This window comes from Dipteris shenzhenensis, chromosome 22 (assembly GCF_047967505.1).
Source record: "Dipteris shenzhenensis isolate YYH24624 ecotype China chromosome 22, Dip_SZ_1.0, whole genome shotgun sequence".
NCBI lineage: Eukaryota > Viridiplantae > Streptophyta > Polypodiopsida > Gleicheniales > Dipteridaceae > Dipteris > Dipteris shenzhenensis.
This window is the reverse complement of record NC_141617.1, coordinates 23881124-23908993: the sequence shown is the minus strand read 5'-3', so window position 1 is coordinate 23908993 and position 27870 is coordinate 23881124. Positions and strand designations below refer to the sequence as shown.

Genomic DNA, 27870 nt, shown 5'->3' with positions numbered 1-27870 from the left:
ATATTGTTTTTCTTTTTTGAACCTTTTCACACAAAAATATATAAATTTGCGAAAATCTGTGGCTGTCGGATCCCTCTCAGACGAACAGCGTAGATACGTGATGGCGGATGGCGGGCCCCGGCGCGCACTACGCGGCGCGTAGCAAATGAAGGCGGGCCACGTGGGGCCAGCGGTAGCGCAGCCGGACGTGCGCGACACGTGGCTTCAGGGCGCGGAGTGGCACCCTGCCACGTAGGCGGCGAGGACAATTAAGTAATCGGTGGGAATGTGCCCCTGGGGACGGGGCGGCGGGGGGAGTCTTTTACACCGGGACTTCTGAAACTTAAAGTTTTGGTGTAAAGAGAGCCCTTTCGGGTTGCGTCTAGAAGCCAATGTCGATTTATATGGTTTCCCAGTAGCTAGAAGTTCCGACGATCTGCGGCAACGTACGTCTATTCCCGTTTGATTTCCCGTCGTCTTCTCCGTCAATCGCACGAAGTCTTTGTGTGAGCTCGGCTATGGCGGTTGCTTGAGCTCCATTGCTTCTCCCAGCTTCTAAATGACCATCGCCACTCCCCTCTTCTTCTGCCAGCGCCGCAATCCTCGCTTGCCGATGCCCCCTGCGCTCTTGCGCTTGACTTGAGCTCTCACGCCCCCCCTTCCATCTATGGATTCCGCCATCGCCTCCTGCTCCTGAACTTTGCTTGCTCCCCCCCCCCCCCAGCCCCCCCTCCTTCACCCCCTTTCCGTCTGCTTCCCGTAGTCATGCCCGGCGTCCTTGTCGATTCCCACCCCTTCCCCTCCTTCGAATCCTCCATGCTTAGCTCTCCTTTCGAGAGCAATGTCGCTGCTCCGTCGCCTTCCTGCGATGGCTCCCGCTCCAGCGCGCTTGAGGCTCTCCCTTCCCGTCAGCCTCTCGTCTTATCGCCTTTGCATTACATGGACTTTGGCTGCACCCCGCCTTCCTCCCCTTCTGAGAAAGGAAGCCCCAGATTTTCCGTCATGGACACTCGGGACGAGTTTGGGCAGAGAGTGTTTCCTCGGAGCCTCTCCAAGCTCGGAGGGGCACAGAGCTTCGCTTCTGTGAGCGAAGATGCGGCCATGGAAGGGGAGGGTGTCCCTAGCCTCGGTTTTGAGCTCCACGGCACCGACCTGAGAGGCTTCGGGGGAGGCTTTTTAAGCCCTTCGCATCAATCTTCCGGCAGCTACATGGGCCCTAATTCCTGCAACAGTAACTATGGCGGCAACAACAGCTCGAGCAGCGGCTCGATGGTTGGCTCCCCGGTTCTCACTGACGCGATCACGGCGCTGCAAAAGTTTCTGCCTTCGAACAATGACGACGACGAACTGGTATGGCCAGTGGATTCGTGGCCAGCAATGGACGTGTACTCCTGCGACGATTTTCGGATGTACGAGTTCAAGGTGAGGAGGTGCATGAGGGGAAGAAGCCACGACTGGACGGAGTGTCCATTTGCGCATCCTGGCGAGAAGGCGCGGAGGAGGGATCCTCGAAGGATTCACTATTCAGGCACGGCGTGTCCCGATTTCCGGAAGGGGAGCTGCAAGAGGGGAGATGCCTGCGAGTATGCACACGGAGTGTTCGAATGCTGGCTACATCCGGCGAGATATCGGACGCAGCCTTGCAAGGATGGCAAGAATTGCAAACGAAGGGTGTGTTTCTTCGCGCATACAATGGAACAGCTTCGCGTGCTTCCCACGACGCCTTGCTCTCCCAGCCGAAGTAGCTTGCATTCGTCTCTCAAACCTTCTTCCTACGATGGTTCCCCCCTTCGACAAGCTCTCGCGAGCTCCCTCGATAGCTATGGCGGTAGCTATGGCGGAAATAGCTTGCTTTTTGACGATGCTTCGCCTCATAGCAACAATCACCTCCAGCTCTTGGCTTCCATGGGGAAGAAGGCAGGCTTCGGAGTGCCTGGCTATGGCGCATCGCACATCTCCCCCACATCTACTCTCATTGGCCATTCCCACTCGCCTCCTCCCCTCTCCCCTCCCCTCTCCCCTTCCGGATCTCCTCCAATGTCCCCTGATGTCGTCCTCCCTCGCAGCCTCGGCGGTCCCCAAGCTTCTGCCTTACATTCCCATTCTCCCCCGTCTCCTGCCCTCGTTCCCGCTCATCGCCGTCACCTTGACAGGCTGCACACCCTCCCGACCATTTCCATTCCTCCCTCCGATGGCAGAGATTCCGATGAGCTCGGTTACTCCCCCGTTGCAAAGGATCCCGAGCCTTCTCATGCTATGAGCGACCTCATCACCACTCTGCAAAATTTGCAGCTGAAAGCCCGAGTGGGCGATGCGAACAGGATGCTGTCACCTCAGTGGCCGCTGCAAGCGCCTGTGTTCCAGAGCAATCTTTCACGCAGCTTTCCTGGTACTCCAACAAAGTCGAAATGGGTCTCTGACGCTGGTCTGTGGGAGTGCAGTGATTTGGAAGTGGAAGCTCCAGTGCAGAGGGTAGAGTCCGGACGTGATTTGAGAGCAAAGATCTATGGTAAGATAGGTAGGGAAAATGGAGTGGAGAACGAGACCCCGGACGTGGACTGGGTAAGCGATCTTGTCAAGTGAGATTTCTGTAGGATCAAAATGCCCCCCAGCTGAAGCCACGGGAGGGCTAGGTCAGACAGTTGCAATCTGTAGGTGGGACGAGCGTAGTTTGTATATAACTAGGAGATTTGCCAGTGATGGGTTTGATACTCCAAGCGTAATTGTGAATTTTTGCTCCTCTGCTCCTTCGAGGGAGGAGCGCAGGTAGCTGCCGCGGTCTGTCGAAATTAAGGTCCAAATTGGGGTTCGAAGAGGAAGATAGGGGGGATACGGGCCTTCAGCTCTGTCTGAGATTTCTTTGAGATTCTTTTTGAGTCAAGCACAGAAACAGTCGCAGAAGCAAGCAATTCCTAGGTGCCTCTCGGGTTGGTTAAGAGGGGTTCTACAGAGGATGTAGTGCATTGTGGAAAAACCACGCCGTTGATTTTGGCAGAGTTTTGTGAGTTTGGGAGGTTCTGCCAGTGTTCATACATAGCGCTTCAGGAGCCTTGGTTCTAAGGCTTTGGCCGAATGGATGAAACATATTCGCAACTATTAATTAGCTATACATGCGTTGGATATGCATTTCTTGCCTTTCCATCGTTGGTATTATGAGAAAAACAAACTTAGTATATGTGCAGCAGGCAATTTGCCGGTCTCAATTTGCAGCGGATTGGTGCTGCGGTTATTTATGCCATTGTTATTAATCCACGGCCCCGAAAGGGGGGCTTCTCTTTTCTCCTGCACCTATAGATAAATTACCCCGGCTCTGTCTCGCTTGTAGAGGAAACGGAGAACCCGAGCAGAGGCCAGACTCTGTTTTATATCTCATTTCTGAACTCTTCATTTTGATTATGCCTGTAAATTCGGTTGGCAAGAAATGTGATTTGACTTTTCTAAATCCTTTTTGTCTCCCGCTCAGCCGCAAGGTACAATTGATAGGCCTTCAGTTTCTTGATTTAGATCGCATCTGTGAAGTATTTAAGGTCTCATTTTGTAGAACAATGGTGGTTCGTAGAATGGATGCTGCCAGAGTGCGTCAATGTGCAACTCAATCGAATTGCCTTAATTGTGTTGATTTTGATTTTTGGTGAATGAATGATAACATTTAGTGGAATGGAACTTGCTAATGCAGTCGCTAGAGTTGCCTCAATGTGCTAGAGATGCCTCAATGTGCTATTCAATCGAATTGCCTTCTTGATTTTGATTTATTGCATTGGTAACATTAAGTGGAATGAAACTTGCTAAAAGTGTCAATGTGGGACTTGAACGAGTTGGCTGAATGTGCTAGAGTTGCCTCAATGTGCGATTCTATCGAATTGTCTTCTTGATTTTGATTATTGCGTCGGTAATGTTTAGTGGAATGAAACTTGCTAGAAGGGTGAAACTTGCTAAAAGTGTCAATGTGGGACTTGAACATGTAGTGCAATAAGCTGCTTGAATGCCTTGTTTGCGAACCTCAATTTGTATGTACACGGACCCTTTCCACGTTAGACCCCAACTCTTTTGTATCCATTTTCTTGAGTCCACAATCCTCTCCACCAAATGTTGATGAGCTTATTGTACTAAATGCTAGGCTTATAAAACGGCTTGAAATTTTCTATCGAGACTTTCAGCTGTGGAAAGTAGTCGGATCTATCGAAAGTAGTTCACATGTAAACAACGTTGATTTCTGGGACTTAGTAGGTAGCTGGGAGCTATGAATGGAAAGGTAGCTGGGAGCTATGGAAAGTAGTTCGCGAAGTGTCGTAAGTCACAGAAAGCACTTTAATTTCTTTATACATAGAAGTACAGACGAACGAATTGGAATCAAACAGTTTAATTTGCTCCATGTGATTGCAAATATTTTCATCTGTTCATTCTGCACAAATATATATATTCTTTAACTCGCTCTTTCGTCGGAAAACTAGACGATTGTCTTTACGACATGGGCGGTGATCTCTTGGGATGCTTTGACATAAAGCAGTGCAGATTAGCAGCAGCGGTGACGAGTTATACATTGTGGGTGCTTCATATGATGGACGAAATGTCACTACTCAAGGAGCACATGGACACGGATGTTGACAAGTTACGAATGCATGACCATGCTTTCCCTGCAAGCTTTCACAAACCAAATCAAACGGTTTAAAATATTTACGAATTCACGATTCAACTATGAAGACAATTGGACAAATTATTAAGGACAAAATTAGTAATAAATGACATGCTTGAGTCGCAAAGCTTAGAAAACTTGGTATCTATTCAAAGCACAATGCCTGCATCTTTTCAAAGCTGAAAAGATAAATTGTGACGTTGGTATCTAATCAAAGCACAATGCCTGCATCTTTTCAAAGCTGAAAAGATAAATTGTGACGAACTGAATTAGAGAAATTGGACCCAAAGTGCATAAATTGAATGCTCACTCAAATGGGATCCAAAAGTCATTGGACCCAAAGTGAATTGATAAATTGAATGCTGAGACAAATTGGACCTAAAAGTCAGCGCAAAATCATCTTTTCATTGCAAAATCATATTTTCAGCATGTGGTGGCGTTCCATCAATGCACTAATGTGGCAACAAAAAATGCAAAGAAAACACTCTATTTTTCTTTTGCAAAGACATCTCTTCTCTCTATTCTTACTTTAAGGAAAGGTTTTCAAACGGAGCAATTCTAGAGGTTCGGGAAAGGGCACAAGGAGCTTCGCTAGAGGTTCGAGGGCTAAGCGGAGGTTTGGAGGGATCACGCATGTCGTATTGTGCTACTGTGGGTGAGCCATCAAACTGAGTGCCAGAGCAGACTGGACTGCAGCAGACTCAGCAGCGCTCAACTGCAGCAGCAGCAGTTGATGTGGCCACAATTTGGGCAAGGAACTGAGGGATAGACTTGCTTGCCAGGTGTCGTGCCACTATGCCCTAAACGTGGAGTAAGTACTACACGTGGACTGAGTAAACGGACTACAGTTGGGAGCAGACTCAGATGACGTGGCAGAATTATGGAGCAGATGCTGAGGGATTGACTTGCATGCCACGTGAGTGCCCTAATCGGAGAGCGGATATTGACACGTGGACTCTGGAGTAAATGCAGAGGAAAGAGAACAAAGAGGGGGGGGAGAGAGAGAGAGAGGAAAGTGTGTGTGTGTGTGTGAGAGAGAGAGAGAGAGAGAAAGTGATCTCACAAAAAAAGTGAGATTTCACCCAAAAAAGAACTCAGGCATAAGAGTCTTAGAGAAAGATAAGAGGAGAGAGACAAGAGGGAGGAGAAGAAAAGAGTAGGAGAGGGGGGAAGAGAGATAAGAGTGAGGAGAGGGGGAAGAGAGATGAGAGTGAGATAGAGAGAGGAGAGATGAGAGTGAGAGGAGAGACAGAGACGAGAGCGAGATATTTATCTCTTGTTCTTCACTTGTCTCTCTCCTCTCTGTCTCGCTCTCGTCTTTGTCTCTCCTGTCTCGCTCTCATCTCTCTGTCTCCTCTCTCGCTCTCGTCTCTGCTCTCTCTATCTCACTCTCATCTCTCTTCCCCCCTCTCCTACTCTTTTCTTCTCCTCCCTCTTGTCTCTCTCCTCTTATCTTTCTCTAAAACTCTTATGCCTGAGTTTTTTTTTGGGTGAAATCTCACTTTTTTTGTGAGATCACTCTCTCTCTCTCTCTCTCTCTCTCTCTCTCTCTCTCTCTCTCACACACACACACACGCACACACACACACACACACACACACACACACACACATATATATATCTTTATCGACGAGAGCGAGATAGAGAAAGACACGAGAGAGGAGGGGGGGAAGAGAGAGACGAGAGAGGAGGGGGGAAGAGAAAGAGATGAGAGCGAGAGGAGAGTGATACAGAGAGAGACGAGCGAAAGATTAAGAGATAAATATGTAATTAAAAAAATAAAAATAAAAAAAAAATATATATATTATAACATAACTAACATGCACACATCAAGAGACATCGAGAGATTATTATGTATATGAATAATATAATTTGTATCATGCTTTGTTGCCTTGAAATTGCCTCGCTCCCACCCTCTTGCTCCCTTTCCTATGCTATGTCCCACATGCAGAACAGAGCGAACACTCGTCACTTCGTAGGCAGCTTTGCTCTCTCTCCTTTGGTAAACACGGGGATCGAATTGAGACCAATTTGAATCCTTTGAAGGAATGAGGCTAAGAATAGAAGTATGTGAAAGCTTGGGGCATAGAAGTAAAACCTTTTTAGGAATGCAAATATGTGAAAGCTAATCAACTAGACCCTTCTCTCTACTCGCCTTGGCAGTGCAGATTATCTAAGGATGAAGTTCGTAGGCCTTGAGGAGGCACTTACATTCCAATCCATTGTCAATCATTAGGCACTTGGTATATGCACCTCTTTAGATCACGCTTTAAATCATGTGGAACATTTAATAAAAGTTGTTAGGTAAGGCTTGAGGTTATGGAAGAAATCTCACTCGCATCTTATATTACTCATTGCGAATTCGCTTCGAGCCACTGCTGGAGTGATGCTCTCTCTACCATCAATCTTTGCAACAAAATGATGCTCTTTGAAGTTGCTTAAAATTGCATTGCTCTAACAATGCATCCTATATTTTCTCCTCCCCCCCACGATGCAACATGCTTTAGTGGTCTTTAACTGCTGAGCTCGAATTTTAATTTTGGCGGGTGATCTTGATAAATTTGATGAGAGATAGCTTTCTTGCTATGGTTGCAACTATGGTCACAATGGGATTGGACATTGCAATAGCGATTAACATGATAGAAACAAGAGTCGCCCATGCATGTAAACACATGCACAATTGGGTACATGCATGCACACACACATTCACACATAAACATAGACATGCACATGCATAGAGACATGCATAGCAACACTACATTCACACATACATAGAGATGTACTCACTCACATTTCCAAATAATCAACACATACACATGTTAAATACATTTTCCATGTTAAATACATTCTCCATTTTTGATCGCTTATCCCCCTTGCCTATATCAATTTTTTATTCTTGTTGCCATTGGATGATGGCTTTGCCATAGACATGAGGAATTTCTTGCATCCAATAGCATAGAAACGTAAGCTTGAAACCCATGATTACTACTTCAGGCATTCAAAAGTCTACTAAACCATGACGCAACACATTAATCTTCCAAGTTTTTGAGAGGAATAAAGATCACAATAAGTACTTCAAATTTTTGCTTCCTCTATTTCCTAAGTAGCACACCTGGAGGGGTCTTGAAATTTGAAAATTTATTTTCTTAAAATTATGATCCCACCTTGAGACCCAGCGGAGCGGGTCTCTAACGCGTTGTAGACGGGTCATGCTACTCGTGTAGTTTGAAAACCCATCGACCATTATATCATGAAAACCCATCAACCATTCCATCATGAGGAGGATTAATTTTGAAAAATTCATAGTTGACCCCTCAACCATCCCATGATGCTTGAAATCAAAACACAACTTGCGTGAAACGAAAGTTCAAACATTGTTCTTGGTGGGGTAGAATACGAGTTCTATGGATGAAGTGACTCTACAGATAAATCAGTGGAGTAGAATATAGATGGAACATGTACACATTTCATTGTGAAGGAAGATCATAACTTTGGGGAGTTGAAATTTAATGAAAGTTCATTTGGTCTCATAAAAAAACATCTAATGGAATTTTATTTGGTCCCATACAAAAACATGACATCTCAAGGACAAGAAGTGTAACGTTTTTTTAAAAAAATTTTAATATTATAAAAATGTGATGGCTATATACTATAAAGGGTGGGTTTGTCCCTAAGCAAGTTCCATACAAACATTTGGCCAAACAAGGTCATGTGAGAATTATTAGTAGAGCTGTAAAAATATTAGATCTTGTCATTGACCTAATTTTTCTTTTCTTTGTTTGACATGAAAAGTGAAAAAATTATCACCAAAACCACCGAATTCATTTGTGTACCATATTGCTAAACCAGTTGTGGATTGAATGTATCATCAGCATGCAAGGAGAGTAGATGGAAGATCCACTAGATCCCCTAACATAGCCGTCTTCCACTTAGCTTTGATGTTGAAGCAAGACATAACAACTTGATCTCTCGACTCCCACCTCCACCCTCATCCAAATTCCTCTCACCACTGGGCAAGACCATAATACATGTTTTTGATCTTCCACCCCAACCACTGCAATACAACATGACTAATATTAGACCACTTGGCAAGCCTCTTCCTCACAAGTAAAGACACCAAATGCATCTTCCAAGCATGAACCCAGCTTTCCCCACCTTGCAAACTCTCGACATAATTTTTAACTTGTCCATCCACCACCTCTAATTCCTTCTCAGTCTCTATTTAGAATAAAGCCCCTCCACCGGTTGGGAGCAGAGCATCCCCTTATGATTTTTTTGCAATAATTTCCCTTAAGATTGACTTTTAAAAGACCATTGATTAACCAACCAATTTGTAGAGAAGATGGTATTAGTAGGCCAACCTTCTTGAACAGCCTTCATTTGTGGTGAGTTGGAATTCCCTTATGAGCCAATCAATAGGTTTGTAGTCTGCTTTCTCGGCATCCCAGACGTCTAACCACCTTTGAATTCCCTTCCTATGTAAACCTTTGGCTCGAGCCAAATCTACATAAGCTAGAGCTTCCTGTTGCTTCTTAACAGCAATCTGAGACCTGACCTTCCCCTCCATGCCAAGTGATGGCAATAGCATTTCCACGCAGGCACAAGCCCCACAATTAGATTCGAGCCCTTGAATTTCAATGGGAATAGAGAGCACACTTTTTGATACCACGACAACCCTTTCCAAGAGCCTACATTGCTACCCTCTTCTTGCTCAATGAACCATGAAGTCATCTGCACCCACGGTGCCTTACACTCAAACAACCATTTGCAAATCAAAGCAATATTCAGAGTACTAATATCTAGGATACCCAACCCTCCTCTAGTCTTAGGCAACTTCAACAGATCCCAATAAACTTTCTTTTTCCCTCCTCCTTAGCCTATAAGAAGGATCTAAACAATTTCTCTATCTCATCCCAATGACATTTTCTAAAATTCCAAATAGTAGCGACATATGTTGTCATGGCAAAGAGAATGTGTTGGATAACTAGCAACTGGGCATTCCATCCTAACGACAACCCGCACCAATGTCTCTGCTTCAGTTTGATTTTTCCTTTACCCAATTAAATCTTTGCCTTACAGAATTGCCAATGCCCAGTGGGGCCCCCAAGTATCTTACAATTTCCCCTCTCCCAATCCATTGCATTTTAAAACAAGATAGCTAGTCGAGTACTTCTCAAGGCATATCTACAAAAGTTTTGCCCTAGTTGCATTTTGAGCCTGAAGCTATACAAAAGTCTTGGAAAATACCATGTTCATAATGCTTTTATCATCCTCTTGTGAAAAAGCAAAGCTGTCATTAGCAAATAACTGCAAACAGATTTGATCCCCTCAAAGATAGTTGGACATGTCTAATCAGTCCATCCTTCATTGCCAACTTCACCCTTTGAATTAAAAGCACTGTGCATATTCCAAAGAGAAGTGGAGCCAGTGGACATCCGTACCTAACCAACCTCTTGAGAGTATGTCTCAACCACACCCCCATTTAGGCATAAGACCGCTAAAGCATTCTCAAATAATACAGCAACCATCTTGATAAAATGTATGCCAAAACCCAGTCTCTCCAAAATCATAAGCATGGAGTCCCATTTGATCCGATCATAAGATTTGTCAAAATCAATGCCAAAAAATAGACACCTTTGGCTAGCTATAGCAGCAACATAATCAAGAGTAGCTGAAACATTAAGAATATTCTCATAAATATCTCTAGCTCTAATAAACCTTGCTTGTTCTCTATCAGCCACTGTAGAACAAATATCTTTTATGATGTGTTCAGCATAGTAATAGGACATCAATCTCCCACTGATAGCCTAACTTGTCTCTTTGGAAATAGCTTCACCAACCCTGTTAGATTACACGGCGCAGTGGAACAGAAACTGAACAAAGAATAGAGAGTACACAGTAAACTAGAGAGGAAAAAAATTTTCCTTCAATACTGATGCAGTACAGATGATGGCTTTGTCCACCCGTGTGCTCCCACAATGGAGCTTAGGTGGCGATCTAGATAGATATTAGGTGAAGAGCTACTAGCTGGAAGATCTAATCTGATCTGGTACAATGGATTGGGAGGTCTCCTCTTTCTAGCTATGAGGGCGGTAGTCAGATCAACGTAGCCGATGGAACCAACTAGTCGTCCATGGAATATTCAAGGAATATTCCCTATACCGTCGCCTCGGTGTGGACTTCATCTATAGGGGCTTTGTTGCAATTGGCTTTTGGTGAGGTTTTGTTGATAAGGTGAGGATGCTCTTTGTAATGCCTCCATGGTGCTTTGCTTGAATGATGGTGTTGCAGGCATGTTTGAGCTACGAATCTCCATTAAACAGGGGTGAGGATGCTCTTTGGAAAGCCTTCACAATGCTATGCCTGATTGGTGGTGCTATGGGTAGGTTTGAGCTATGAAGGAACATTAGATAGGGATGGCCAATGTCACCCTTCTTATTTTCTCTTTGCATTATTCTGCTTATTGCTCTTCTTAAGAAGAGGTGGAGTGAAGGTAAGTTTTCCTTCAGGGCAACAATTTTGTGCCCGATTGTTTGCCTACGATATTATTAATGTATATGCTATTGTATAGGACAAGGTGGCTAATCTGTTGGGGATACTTCAATTATTGTGTGAGGTTTCTGGGTTGTTTTTTGTGTGGACTAGTGTGCATGAAGGAAAGATTGAGTAGAGGAAATACCTATGCAGAGATAAGAATATTTAATACATGGTAGCTCCTCTATGTTTGGGCCACTTGGTCTGTCAAAGGTTTAACGACAAGTTGTGGGAGGAGTTTCGGGAGTGGCATGGAAAGAATGCATGGGTTGGGACCCCCGTTTCCTTGTAATTCAGCATGTTTTCAGTGCAACTACATGGCTTTCCTTGCATCTGCATGGGTTTTAAATAGAAATTGAGGAGCTTTTCAAAAATTCAAAGCACATGAAAGAATTGGGAAATGTAATCAAATTAAGATCTACAAGAAGTCTAACACCAATCCAACTATTCAGCATATGGTAATGGTCCACCAACACCACGCATGTGCAAAATTGTAGTGGAGGGTAGGAAAGGCATACAGGGGGATGCTAGCCTATCATCCTATTGGAAAGTATTTGGTAGGATAGGGCCATCAAATGGCAAACCCCTAAGACTAAATCTTCCCAAATCAAGGAAGGAACATTGGAAAGATGCAGGGTCCTAGAGCTTGTGGGGTCATCATCGTGCCAATTGGTAACCTGTGGATGCCCTTAGGGTGTAATCAGGTTGATGCAGGATGAGTTGTTTCTAATTTGGGAGGTTATTCATTGTGTCCTTGACTCGTGATCTACCAACTATGTGGTGAACCCTAAATGGATGATCAATCAATGGACCGTTCAGGCTGCACATTGAGGAGGCTTACTGCTCAGGTGGTGTACAAGGTTGTGTTGCCCAATAGAGCTCCATTCATGAGGCTCAATGAGAAATGGCCTTTCAGGCATGGTAAAGGGTAGTAGTAGAGGAGATTAGTGGATATTTCGATATAGCCTTGTGGTGGGAAGGTAAAATTTTTATTTCAGAAAGTACTGCTTAATTGGATTCCAGTAATAGGTCGATTGGCAAAGTGGGTCAAGGTGTTACCTATATGCCCTTTGTGTACGTGCACATGTTGTGGAGTTGCTGAGGCACTTTCTTAGGGATTGTGTGGTTATGAGGAGATTTTGGAGCCATATGAAAGGCATTACCTATAGGATGGGCTCGATGTCTCACGCTTATTGTGGTGAACCACAAGGTATGTTATCGATTGTGGCTGTCGGCTTGCCCTTATTTAAGGTGCTAATTTTGTAGCTGTCTGGGGCTTGCATAATGCAATTGCCTTGGATAATAAGGGAGGATTGGTTGCTACTTCCATAGTTTGCATTGTGGTTGATCAAGCATGGCCTCATAGTCTTCCTCAACAACGTCCCATACTCCTTTGCGCATAAGAAGAAGTTGCATCCTCGTTTGCCAGGTAGGAAATCCCTCCCCTTTGAACTTTTCCATGAGCAATGAGGTGAAAGTAAGAGAAGTCATTGTGGTGCACAATAGGTAACAACTCCAAGGTGGAAAGAATGTGACGTTAGGTGGAGCATAATAGCGGTGAGTTAGAGCATGAATAGCTGGAGTGGCAAAGGACTGAAATCTGAGGCAAAATCAACAACATGCTGAAGCGAAAAATGGGACAGAAGATTTGAGGCATAGGCAGTAGATTACGGGCAGCATAAGATTTTTGCCATTTCTTGTAGGTGACGTATATTTTGATATGCACCTTAGATTGCGATGAAATAAGAGAAAAAAATGTAGAGCTGAATGTAGTCTACAACTTTACTCTATATTCCAAAGCAATATTCGACGCGTATCTCTGGATATCTTCGTCGCACTGTCCAGAAGTCTTAGAAAACTGCGCATCAATTCGCCTTAGCAAGTAGCTTTCAATGGAGGTAGAATAGAGTAAACAGCCACAATTATAATAGGTGGAGAGGCTAAGAAGAAGAGCTAGCTCTTCATTGGAGGAGGAGGAAAGCTTCCATTTGCGGGCCTCCCTCAACCTCTAGGTTAAGCTAGGAAGAAAGGAAGAAATGAAGGAAGGTGGGAGAATGGCTAGGAACATGCCTCTGATACCACATGATGGAACTACTAGGAGGCATGCTAGGCTAGGCTAGATAGCAAACATAATGAAATGGAAATGGAAAGCAAATGAAATTCTTAAAAAGAAATGAACAACCAAAGGAAAGTACTTACATAACCAAAGAGGCTTGAAGTTTGATTGATCTAGGCATGACAAAATACGAAAAACGATTCTTGGCTTCAATCTGTGAGGGATTAGGTGGCAATGGCAATTTCAGAAGGTTGGATGAAATGGGTCAAGCATTTTGTCTCAAGTTCAAAGTTATCGATTGTCCAAGTCCCATCCAATCTTTTAACCCAAGCAATGCGCACACATATACAAAAATAAAATAAAACAAATAAATTTGATTAGTAAATGTATCTCACACAAACGTACACTTATTTCTTCACACACACACACACACACACACACACACACACACACACACACATATGAATACTTCCCTAACTATGAAATATTATTTTATGTACCCCTGTGAAATCTTCCCTTTACACTTTCTTGTTAACCACCCCACATACCAAGCCCACTAATCGTCCTATACCTCCTCTAATCCCTTATTAACACATGTACTCATTCGCTCCTTACTCCACTTGTGACTTAAACTTCACCTAAGAATCCATATGGTTGTCTAAATTCCTAGGTAAAGTGATAACAAGCCGGGAAAAATAGGCATTACCTGTCTACCCAAACGTAACTATGATGTTCTGACACCTAGTTTGTTTGAATGGTGGCAGATAAGTGGACCCTGACCTAAGAACCTGGGATACCTAAGGATTTGACATCTTTTTTTAATATTATGTTTATCAAACTCAATATTATTAAAAAATTCTTAATTTTGATCTTAATTTTTGTAAACTCTAGTTGCATTTTTACACCTAGATGTCTCAAACGTTTTTTCCTTATATGTTTTCCTTTTTGTAACTTTTTATCCAATTGATGGAATTAATTGTATGGCTCAATTATTGATGGGACTTTTTAATCTAAACACACACTTTTATTTCCCAACTAGCCTTTCGTCGGGCTAGTGCCATACAATTAATTCACTTCCATTGGATAATTCTTAGCATAGATAATCCCTAGTCATGTGATCCACCTTATTTTTTACTAATTTTTATATCTATTTTGTAGAAGTGGTTTACGCATTTGCTATTGGCATTATTTTTTCATTTTGACACTTATCATATAGATCCACTTTTATTCACTTCTATCAGTAGGTGGGGAGTAAGTTCCACATGGTGGGCTTACTCCCCACCATGTGGTCTTACCCTCTGAGTTGGAGGTGCCCCCCCCCCCACACACATACACAGACAGACACACACACATACACACACACACACACACACACACACACACATAATAAATTTGATTAGTAAATCTATCTCAAACACACATACACTTATTTCTTTACACACACACATACATGAATACTTCCCTAACTATCAATAGGTCTTTTATGTATCCCTCGGAAATCTTCCCTTTACACTTTCTTTTTAACCACCCCACATACCAAGCCCACTAATCATTCGATACCTTCTCTAATACCTTCTTAACCCATGCACTCATTCGCTCATTATTCCACTTGTGACTTAAACTTCACTTAAGAATCCATATGGTTGCCTATATTCGTAGGTAAAGCAATAACAAGCTGGGGAACATAGGCATTACCTGTCTACCCAAATGTAGCTATGAGGTTCTAACACCTAATTTGTTTAGATGGTGGCAAGTAAGTGGACCCCAACCTCGAAACCTAGGCTGCTTGAGGATTTGATATCTTTTTTCAATATTATGTTTGTCAAACTCAATATTATTAAAAAATTCTTAATTTTGATCGTAATTTTTGCAATCTCTAGTTGCACTTTTCAACTTAGATGTCTCAAACAGTTTTTTCTTATATGTTTTCCTTTTCATAACTTTTTATCCAATTGATGGAATTAATTGTATGCTCAATTATTGATGGGACTTTTTAGTCTAAACACACAATTTGATTTTCCAACTAGCCTTTGGTCCGAGCTAGTGCCATACAATTAATTCACATCCATTGGATAATTCTTTAGCATGGATAAATCCTAGTTGTGAGAAAACAATACAACGTATGTGCTCAACAGATAACAGGATCTCATATGCACGAGAGAAAAGCAGATAGTATGGAGAATCAAAAATTTGATTACTATAAAACTAATACAATAGATGGCGCTGCCTCCCAGCCGTGCGCTCCTATGTGAGAAGCTTCGATGGCATGCTGGAAATAGTAGAGGATGGAGGCTCGATGCTAAGGAATCAGGGTTGCTATAGCCAGTGATGAATATGGGTTTCACGGGCTTGCTCTTATATATCCACCAGTCGTAGTCCGTTAGACCCAATTGGGAGAGTGACCCAGTCGGCCCAAAATAGCTGACTAGAGGTCAATCTTAAAATAGGCCACCAACCACATGTTAGAACCGTGGTGCAGAATAGAGCAACTGACCTATGGTTTTCGTTTGGCCTAGAGCCGCCATCCGGGATCATCTGGGGCTCCAGACGGGCCTCGCAACCCGAGAGTGGGCTACCCCAGGAAATGCTCCGTCTACCCTCAGTGCAGTCAGTCATGGGATGCCTTCCTGCACTTGCATGTAGCCTAGTTGGTAGTGTGCCAACTCTATCTGAAGCCATCCAGCCATCAGGCCACACGTGGCCCCCATCTGGTGTCCAAACCAAGACCTACCGGATAACCGAGCTACTCAAATGCCTTCTCCTCATATGGGGGGCTTACAAGTAGAGTTAGCTGGTTCCTGCATAGTTACACGATTAAGCATTGATATCTAACACCCCCTCTCAATGTAAACCCGTAAGTGAACTACTTTTTTGGCCCAATGCCAAGTCGATGAAGATGCCTCTTCAGCACGTCTCTTCCAAGAGCCTTCGTGAAGATGTCCGTAGCATTCTTTGTAGTCGGACAATACACCAAGTTGACCTCTCCATCCATGATGAGCTCGCATACAAAGTGATATTGAATGTGAATGTGTTTTGTGCGAGCGTGGAACACAGGGTTCTTTGCAATTGCCATGCAACTCTGATTCTCACATGATAACTGTGTAGGCTTGTTCTGCATTGCACCCATGTCCCCTAAAATCCTCCTTAACCACACTGCCTCATAAGAAGCAAAACATGCTGATTTGTACTCAGCCTCGGTAGAAGAAAGAGCAACTATAGGTTGCTTCTTGCTGACCCATGACACAGCTCCAGATCCAAGTGAGAAACAGTAACCTATCACTGATCTCCTGCTATCCACATCTCCTACCCAATCCGAGTCACAGGATCCGGTCAAGGTATTGCCCTTGGTATAGGTGATGCCATAATCAAGTGTGCCTTTGATGTATTTCAGCACCCGCATCCCTGCCCTCCAATGGTTCTCCCAATCACCTCTGTCATCAAAGCGTAGTTGACCAAGTGTTCCTGCGCCCTTCTTTGCTCCTCTAATCTCTTGGACTGGTGGTGTTCGGATGATTTTTTCTCAATGGCTAGAGGTTCTCTACCATCCAAAAGCTTCTTTACTCACTTTGGGAATGGCTGTTGCCATTGTGGTTCTATAGGCTCTCCTTCCTCTTCTTTATCTTGAATCCTCCCAAGCACCGTTGGGGGAGTTCGGTTTGCTGTTGGTGGTTGTACTGGATGGATATCCTGGTCCTAGTTGTCTGGGAAGGAAGCATCCTCCTCCAATTAATGCGGCTGTTCTGAGAAGACCACATTGCGACTTACTATTACCTTCTTGGTAACAGGATTATAGAGATGGTAATCCTTCGCCTCTTCACTGTAGCCCAAGAAAATACACTTCCGGCTCTTCGGTTCCCGTTTGGTCCTATTAGCATCAGGGACATGCACAAAACAGTCACATCCAAAAACTCTGAAATGTGCAACTGAAGGTTTCTTATGAGAAAAGGCCTGCAGTGGAGTCATCCTATTCACAGCCTTCGTGAAGCTACGATTCAGAATGTAAACTACCGTGTTACATGCTTCAGCCAAGAAAGTCTTTGGCGAATCTTTCCCTTTCATCATACTCCTACCCATTTCGCAGATGATGCGCATCTTGCGCTCTACTACTCCATTTTGCTGTGATGTATGTGGCGGGGGTTTCTGCCTCTTGATCCCATGACTTTTGCAGTAACTTTCGAATTCACTTGATGTGAACTCACCACCTCTGTCTGATATGAACTTCTTCACCTTCCTCCCCGTTTCTTTCTTGACCATGACATGCCATTCTTTGAACTTACTAAAAGCCTCATCTTTAGTCTTTAGGAAGTATATCCATATCCTTCTACTGTAGTTGTCAATCAGCGTCATGAAGTAGTAGGAACCACCCAAAGCTTCTGTCTCCATCTTTCCACAGAGGTCCATGTGAACGAGCTCTAGAGGAGCCTTTGCCTTACTGGCCTCTTTAGGAAATGGCTGCCGATGCTGCTTGCCCATCATGCAAGCTTCACATACATCGGGTAGATCTGTAATTTCTGGTAGGTTTGCAATCATTCCACTTTTATGCATCTCCTCCAAACATAACTATGATGTTCTAACACCTAGCTTGTTTGGATGGTGGCAGGTAAGTGGACCCTGACCTCGAAATTTGGACTGCCTGAGGATTCGACATCTTTTTTCAATATTATGTTTGTCAAAATCAATATTATTAAAACATTCTTAATTTTGATCGTAATTTTTGCAAACTCTAGTTGCATTTTTCAACTTAGATGTCTCAAGCTTTTTTTCCTCATATTTTTTCTTTTTTGTAACTTTTTATCCAACTGATGGAATTAATTGTATGGTACAATTATTGCTGGGACTTTTTAATCTAAACACACACTTTGATTTCCTAACTATCCTTTGGTCGAGCTAGTGCCATACAATTAACTCACATCCATTGGATAATTCTTTAGCATGGATAATCCCTAGTCATGTTGTGATCCACCTTATTTTTTACTAACTTTTATATCTATTTTACAGAAGTGGTTTACGCATTTACTATTGGCATTATTTTTTCATTTTGATACTTATCATATAGATCCACTTTTAGTCACTTCTTATGAGTAGGTGGGGACTAAGTTCCACAAGGTGTGCTTATTCCCCACCATGTGGTCTTACCCTCTAGGTTGGGGGTGCCCCCCCCCCCACACACACACACACATTAATACTTTCCTAACTATGAGTTATTCTTTTATGTACCCTTGTGAAATATTCCCTTTACACTTTCTTTTTAACCACCCCACATACCAAGCCCACTAATCATCCCATACTTCCTCTAATCCCTTCTTAACCCATGCCCTCATTCGCTACTTACTCCACCTGTGACTTAAACTTCACTTAAGAATCCATATGCTTGTCTATATTCCTAGGTAAAGTGATAACAAGCCAGGGAAAACATGCATTACCTATCTACCCAAACATAACTATGATGTTCTAACACCTAGCTTGTTTGGATGGTGGTAGGCAAGTGGACCCCGACCTCAAAACATGGACTGCCTAAGGATTCGACATCTTTTTTCAATATTATGTTTGTCAAACTCAATATTATGAAAGAAATTCTTAATTTTGATCTTAATTTTTGCAAACTCCAATTGCATTTTTCAACTTAGATGTCTCAAACTTTTTTCCCTTATATGTTTTCCTTTTTATAACTTTTTATCCAATTGATGGAATTAATTGTATGGCTCAATTATTGATGGGACTTTTTAATCTAAACATACACTTTGATTTTGCAACTAGCCTTTGGTTGGGCTAGTGCCATACAATTAATTCACATCCATTGGATAATTCTTTAGCATGGATAATCCCTAGTCATGTTGTGATCCAATTTATTTTTTACTAACTTTTATATCTATTTTGCTGAAGTGGTTTATGCATTTACTATTGGCATTATTTTTCCATTTTGACACTCATCATATAGCTCCAGTTTTATCCACTTCTTATCAGTAGGTGGGGACTATGTTTCACATGGTGGGCTTACTCCCCACCATGTGGTTTTACCCTCCGGATTGGGGGTGGGCCACACACACACACACACACACACACACATGAATACCTCCCTAACAATGAATTATTATTTTATGTACCCCTGTGAAATCTTCTCTTTACACTTTCATTTTAACCACCCCACATACCAAGGCCACTAATCGTCCGATACCTCCTCTAATCCATTCTTAACCCATGCAGCCATTCACTCCTTACTCCACTTGTGACTTAAACTTCACTTAAGAATCCCTATGGTTGTCTATATTCCTAGGTAAAGCAATAACAAGCCGAGGAAAATAGGCATAAACGTAACTATGATGTTCTAAAACCTAGTTTGTTCGGATGGTGGCAGGTAAGTGGACCCCAACCTTAGAATCTGGACTGCATCAGGGTTCGACATCTTTTTCAATATTATGTTTGTTAAACTTAATATTATTAAAAAATTCTTAATTTTGATCGTAATTTTTGGAAACTCTAGTTTTATTTTTCAACTTAGATGTTGCAAACATTTTTTCCTTATATGTTTTCCTTTTTGTAACTTTTTATCAAATTTATGGAATTAATTGTATGGCTCAATTATTGATGAGACTTTTTAATCTAAACACTCACTTTGATTTCCCAACTAGACTTTAACCACCCCAGATTCCAAGCCCACTAATCATCCCATACCTCCTCTAAAACCTTCTTAACCCATGCACTCATTCGCTCCTTACTCCACTTGTGACTTAAACTTCACTTAAGAATCCATATGGTTGGCGATATTACTAGGTAAAGTGATAACAAGCTAGGGAAAATGGGCATTACCTGTCTACCCAAACATTAGTATGATGTTTCAAGACCTAGTTTGTTTGGATGGTGGCAGGTAAGTGGACCCCAACCTTGGAACTTGGATTGCTTGAGGAATCGACATCTTTTTTCAATACTATGTTTGTCAAACTCAATATTAAAAAAAAATATTAATTTTGATCGTAATTTTTACAAGGTCTATTTGAATTTTGCAACTTAGATGTCTCAAATATTTTTTCCTTATATGTTTTCCTTTTTGTAACTTTTTATCCAATCAATTCACATCCATTGGATAATGCTTTAGCATTGATAATCCTCCCTAGTCATGTTGTGATCCACCTTATTTTTTTCTAAAATTTTTATCTATTTTGCAGAAGTGGCTTACGCATTTAGTATTGGCATTATTTTTTCATTTTGAGACTTATCATATAGATCCACTTTAATTTCACTTCTTATGAGTAGGTGGGGAGTAAGTTCCACATGGTGGGCTTACTTCCCACCATGTAGTCTTACCCTCTAGTTTGGGGGTGGGCTAGACACACACACACACACACACACACACACAATCAGGTCTTAACTAGTTATCAAATCTTACACTCAGTCAGATATAAAAGATATTATTAGAAGGTAAGTCTTATATGCCTTCACATGAGCACACATATTCATTGTCACTCATCTCAGCTTATAGATACCTTTGTGAAATTTGCATAAGATTATCTATAGCTTATCACCATTATTAGGTCTTATGCAACCAAATATAGCTCAACTCACTGGTAGTTTAACCATGGTTTCACCTTAGGTCTAGTTAATTCTTGGAGGGTGTGACCTCAATCTTTGATACCTTTTACTTTCTATCCAAATGGATAACTAGTCTTACCTTGGTAAATACTATGTCCCCAATAGGAGTAACTACGGTTGAAGTTATTCCTCGGTTGCAAGTTGTCTCCCATGGTAATCCATATTCCGGTAATTTCTTTGAGAGGATAATACCAAAAAACTTTAGGAAGGAGGAATCAAAGCACTAGTTTGTCTTTTTATTCCTCAGATTCCCATCGACTTTTATGATGGAAGAGATGGAGTAAACTCTAAAGCCATATTAATCTATAGGCCAGATTAGGACACGCAGTATAAATGGGGCAACTAATGTAGGTTTACAAAGGCCAGATTGGCATTTATGGGTATGACCCTTGTTACTACAATGGACTAGCCTATATCTAACCCTAAAACCACCACCCTAAGTCTCAAGTCTAATGCCTATTCAGAACCACTTAGCTACAGATTCCTACAACTCTTTTCAAGCATCCAGCTCTAGCGAGCTCGCTTGTATTTGGTTCTAGCCTTTTCTCTGCCCACTAAATCCCGCGACTCTTTTCAAGCATCCACCTCTAGCAAGCTCCCTTGTATTCAGTTCTAGCCTCTTCTTCATCTCGCCCACCATTCACCTCTTTCTCCCCCTCACTTCCCTCATCTGTAGCTTGTTACTCTATTGAGTCGTCTCTTTCCTATTCCCTACAAGAACGTTGAAACCTCAAAAGATGGTGTCTGTGGAGCTATCACCCATCAAAGTAGCCGAACAGTATGGCATAGCAGACATTGCTCTGTCCTCTTCTCAGGTTCTGCTCCCTCTAGTTCTCTATGCTTGCAAATAGCCATAATCACTATTGATTCATGGCTGTTACATTGCGGTCTGATTGTGAGGATATGCTAATGATCGTGTTTATGCACTGCGATTTGGTTATGAAGTGGTACATACATTGTATACTATCCAAGGCACCTTGATGCCATTTCTCTCTATTTTTTGTCTATTAGTTAAGATGGGATAGACACGTTTTGCCTTGTAACGAGCCATGAGGATTTTCTCTATTACTTTGCAGGTCGGTACAAATTGAGCGCAATACCTTCTTTGCAGATATGGTCTTTTGGAGATTAGATATGACGTCTGTTGTTATTTTCGTTGGTTGAATTGTACAAAGAGAGTCCAAATAGAGGGAAACCCCCCTCTTGATTGATACTTATCATACAGATCCACTTTTATTTCATTTCTTATCAGTAGTTGGGGAGTAAGTTCCACATGGTGGGCTTACTCCCCACCATGTGGTCTTAACCTCTGGGTTGGGGATGGGCCACACACACACATACACACACACACACACACACACACACACACACACACACACAATAAATTTGATTAGTAAATGTATCTCACACAAACATACACTTATTTCTTTACACACACACACATACACACGAAAACATATGAATACTTCCCTAACTATGAATTATTCTTTTATGTACCCCCATGAAATCTTCCCTTTACACTTTCTTTTTAACCACTCCACATACCAAGCCCACTAATTGTCCCATACCTCCTCTAATCCCTTCTTAATCCATGCACTCATTCACTCATTACTCCACTTGTGACTTAAACTTCACTTAAGAATCCATATGGTTGTCTATATTTCTAGGTAAAGCAATAACAAGCAGGGAAAATAGGTATTACTTGTCTACCCAAATGTAACTATCATGTTCTAACACCTAGTTTGTTTGGATGGTGGTAGGTAAGTGGACCTCGACCTCGGAACCTAGACTGGCTTGAGGATTCAACATCTTTTTTCAATATTATGTTTGTCAAACTCAATATTATTAAAACATTCTTAATTTTGATCGTAATTTTTGTAAACTCTAGTTGCATTTTTCATCTTAGAGGTCTCAAGCTTTTTTTCCTTATATGTTTTCCTTTTTGTAACTTTTTATCCAACTGATAGAATTAATTGTATGGTACAATTATTACTGAGACTTTTTAATCTAAACACCCACTTTGATTTCCCAACTAGCCTTTGGTCGGCGGGCTGATGCCATACAATTAACTAACATCCATTGGATAATTCTTTAGCATGGATAATCCGTAATCATGTTGTGATCCACCTTATTTTTTACTAACTTTCATATTTATTTTGCAGAATTGGTTTACGCATTTACTATTGGCATTATTTTTTCATTTTGACACTTATCATATAGATCCACTTTTATTCACTTCTTATCAGTAGGTGGGGAGTAAGTTCCACATGGTGGGCTTACTCCCCTGTTGAGAGTTGTGGTGCCATGAGCACTTGTAGAGCAAAGGTATGAGCAAAGGGTAAGCTGCCACATGGCATGGAGGAGATATCCCACATGTGAGCAAGCAAAATGGATGTAAGTACCCTCACCTATAAAAGGGAGGTTCATTTGAAGGAATATCAATCAAGCACTTTGCACTATCTCAAGATTCTCTTTATGAGTCCAAGCTAATCTATCTTGGAACCTAATTGACTTGAGATACATGTCATGAGCACTCTCTTCATCATGTTTCCACATAGGTTCCATCCACCTTAGAGCATTCCATAGATCCTGAGGCACACATGTTCTGTCATGGTATCAGAGCATAGGTTTAGTTCTCCTAGTCTAGCTCATTAGTAGTTCACTAGGATTGCTTCCATTCCTAGATTAGTTGTAGGCATGTCTTAGGAGCTCATGTTTTTCTCCTAGGTTAGTTTTTGTTCTAGATTGAGAGAATTCCGTCCATTGAATGAAAATTCCATTCATTGCTTTGAGATATCTCCATCATTCTTTATGAGAGAGAGAGAGAGAGTTCATTTCTTTTTAGAGATCTATTTCGTGAGATAGATCTGTGAGAGTTGTTCTTCTCTTCCGAAGATAGAAATTTGGTTGAGAGAGCTTTCTTTTATGTTTGAGAATGAAAGGTTCTCTTTGAGATTTGAAAGAGAAAGAGAATCATCCTATCTATCCTATCGGAAAGATATATGGAACATAGATAGAGTTTTGTGACCATTGTGTATCCATAAGGAGGCTGCTAGCCAGAATGAAGCTCCAACACTAAGCTTCAAGGGCGGCTTGGACCTCTCCATCAAAGAGGGAGACTCAGACACGACTGCAGCTACTGCAACACTACAAGCCCACAACCTAGGCGACCGGAAAGAAGCAGCTCCAACAGAAGGCCATCGACATCAACAGCCACCTATGTGATTGTAGCAAACACCTTCAACACAATTCTTAGATACGGCAACGCTCCTCCACGAGACAGCCAGCCCTGCGAGCTCCAAGGCGACCCCAACAGAGCGGCTTGCTTGACGATCATCTACGATAGCAGCTTGCCAAACTTGAAGGTGGCCTTCTCCAACAACGCTCCTACAACGGCTCAACCGCACCGACTGGCTCCACAGCCAACGAGCCTTCTCCAAACGACGCATGCGCAATTGACTCCTAATCTCCACCGACAATAAGGCAACGCCAACGCCTTCTTCAACGAGCAGGCAGCTCAAGGAACAACAGCTCCCTACAACCAGCCGCCAATGCCTGCCTACAGTTGCCTGCCTACAGTTTACTATAGAGCTTTGAACAGCCTCTACGATACCCGAATAACTGTAGAAGCATAGCGTTCCATTCTGAGAAAACTAGAAGAAGATGATTGTTTCCATTGTGGCGTACTCATCAGAGCACACCTGCGATTCCCAGCCAACAAGCCTCTCCACACAGATGCGAGACTTCACATTCTGCACAACGACTCCAAGGCAGTTGTCCTGATGAACCAGTGCTCTGGCAAACGGCGACTCCAGTCCCCCACCGGTGCGCCATCTCCAATGCGCTCATGCAAAGCAACGACTCCCTGCAATGCCAAAAGCTCGCCAATGGGCCAGAACTACAGCACCAAAGACTCCTACGCTCCACGACGAACACGGGTTCTGAGCTCTCTCCTTTCGCCGTCGTCTGCAGAGAAGAAGAGCTTCCATTTCCTTAGAAATGTCCTAAGGTTGAACCTTAGGACACGTGGCAGCCAAAGAAGAAGACACGTGGCAGATAAGCCACTAGTCTAAAGGGGCCACGTGGCAAGATAAGGTGGTAATGTTAACTGTGGTTAAGTTAACTGTGTTTAGGTCAGTTAAACCTTGGTACAGTCAAAGTAACTGTGGCTAACTAAACTGGGGTAATTGGTCACTACAGTGCCACCCAAGCACAGTCCCTTTGTAAGCACAGTATGGAATTCAGCATGTGAACCCCTGTGCCACATCATCAAAGGCCCCTCTTCTTCACAAAAGCTTCAACAAGCCATAACTTGCAATCTAAGAAGAATTTGAACATGCTCCAAAAAGGAAAAGTGATCGTCTTTTCGAGCTCTATGCGCCTGTCATGTCAGAATCATTGTATGCAATTAGACACTGCCAATATTGAAAGAAATCAATTGGTAAGACCTTTGCAACAATTGGAAAAGCAAAGCATGAATGCAAACATCGATGTAAAAAGCAAGCCGAGAGCACAAGTGCATGAGATGACCATAGCAGAAAGCATGGCATTCACACATAAAGCATCAAGGCATATGGTAGAACAAAGCATCATGCAGGTAGATACACCAAGCAAAGAAGCAAACGAGTCGTCATCAAGCCATGAGCCAAAAGATGACATAAATGAAATGTATTGAGAAGCAAAAAAAAACCTTGCCAACCTTGCCTATGTTTGTAATCAAGCCTGACCACCTGAGAGTAGCTATAAAAGCACCCAGGGGAGGTATTGACATGTAAAAGCCACACTTGACCACCTTAAGTAGCATGCATGCACTAAGGGGAGGTGATGGAATGTAACTCACATCTGACCACCTTGCAGTAGCCAAAGGATCATGGCACCAAGGGGAGGTGTTGAGAGTTGTGGTGCCATGAGCACTTGTAGAGCAAAGGTATGAGCAAAGGGTAAGCTGCCACATGGCATGGAGGAGATATCCCACATGTGAGCAAGCAAAATGGATGTAAGTACCCTCACCTATAAAAGGGAGGTTCATTTGAAGGAATATCAATCAAGCACTTTGCACTATCTCAAGATTCTCTTTATGAGTCCAAGCTAATCTATCTTGGAACCTAATTGACTTGAGATACATGTCATGAGCACTCTCTTCATCATGTTTCCACATAGGTTCCATCCACCTTAGAGCATTCCATAGATCCTGAGGCACACATGTTCTGTCATGCCCACCATGTGGTCTTACCTCTGGGTTAGGGGTGGACCACACACACACACCAAAAAAAAATAAAATAAAAAAAATTGATTAGTAAAAGTATCACACACACACACACACACACACACACACACACACACGATTTCTTCCCTAACTACGAATTATTCTTTTATGTACCCCCGTGAAATCTTCCCTTTATACTTTCTTTTTAGCCACCCCACATACCAAGCCCACTAATCGTCACGTACCTCCTCTAATCCCTTCTTACCTTGTGCACTCATTTGATACTTACTTCACATGAAATAAACTTCACTTAAGAATCTACATGGTTCTCTATATTCCTAGGTAAAGCGATAACAAGCCAAGGAAAACATGCATTACCTATCTACCCAAATGTAACTATGATGTTCTAACACCTAGTTTGTTTGGATCGTGGTGGGTAAGTGGACCCCGACCTCGGAACCTAGACTGCTTGAGGATTCGACATCATTTTTCAATATTATGTTTGTCAAACTCAATATTATTAAAAATTTCTTAATTCTGATCATAATTTTTACAAACTCTAGTTGTATTTTTCAACTTAGACGTCTGAAATATTTTTTCCTTATATGTTTTGCTTTTAGTAGCTTTTTATTCAATTAATGGAATTAATTATATGGATCAAATATTGATGGGACTTTTTAATCTAAACACACACTTTGATTTCCCAATTAGTCTTTGGTTGGGCTAGTGCCCTATAATTAATTCACATCCATTGGATAATTGTTTAGCATGGATAATCCCTAGTCATGTTGTGATCCACCTTATGTTTTACTAACTTTTATATCTATTTTGCAGAAGTGGTTTAAGCATTTACTATTGGCTTCTATTTTTTATTTTGAAACTTGTCATACAGATCCACTTTTATTTACTTCTTTTCAGTAGATAGGGAGTAAGTTCAACATGGTGGGCTTACTCCCCACCACGTGGTCTTAACCTCTGGGTTGGGGGTGGGCCACACACACACACACACACACACACACACACACACACACACATGCACATACAGACACACATACACACACATAATAAATTTGATTAATAAATGTATCTCACACACACAAACCTTTATTTCTTTACACACACATACACACACACATGAATACTGCCCTAACGACGAATTATTCTTTTATGTACTCCATGTGTAAATTATGGTTGTCTATATTCCTAGGTAAAGCAATAATAAGCAAAGGAAAACATGCATTACTTGTCTACCCAAACGTAACTATGATGTTCGAACACCTAATTTGTTTAGATGGTGGTAGGTAAGTGGACCCCGACCTCGGAACCTGGACTGCTTGAGGATTCAACATCTTTTTCAATATTATGTTTGTCAAACTTAATATTATTAAAAAAGTCTCAATTTTGATTGTAATTTTTAGAAACTCTAGTTGCATTTTTTAATTTAGATGTCGCAAACATTTTTTCCTTATGTGTTTTCCTTTTTGTAACTTTTTATCCAATTTATGGAATTAATTGTATGGCTCAATTATTAACGAGAATTTTTAATCTAAATGCATACTTTGATTTTCCAACTAGACTTTAACCACCCTAGATTCCAAGCCCACTAATTGTCCCATACCTCCTCTAATCCCTTCTTAACCCATGCACTCATTCGCTTCTTACTCCACTTGTGACTTAAACTTCTCTTAAGAATCCATATGGTTTTCTATATTCCTAGGTAAAGTGATAAGAAGTTGGGAAAAATAGGCATTTTTTGTTTACCCAAACATAAGTATGATGTTCTAACACCTAGTTTGTTTGGATGGTGGTAGGTAAGTGCACCCCGACCTTGGAATCTGGATTGTTTGAGGATTTGACATCTTTTTTCAATATTAT

At 42.0% G+C, this 27870-nt stretch overlaps 1 protein-coding gene across 1 annotated transcript; it reads left to right on the top strand.

The window, feature by feature from the left end:
• Window positions 1-365: 365 nt before the first annotated feature.
• On the top strand, window positions 366-3424 carry LOC147887902 (zinc finger CCCH domain-containing protein 50-like). Its single transcript, XM_087393192.1, has 2 exons — window positions 366-2541; window positions 2746-3424. The coding sequence occupies exons 1-2, from the start codon at window positions 745-747 to the stop codon at window positions 2770-2772; spliced, it is 1824 nt and encodes a 607-aa protein (XP_087249318.1). The 5' UTR covers window positions 366-744; the 3' UTR covers window positions 2773-3424.
• Window positions 3425-27870: the final 24446 nt, after the last annotated feature.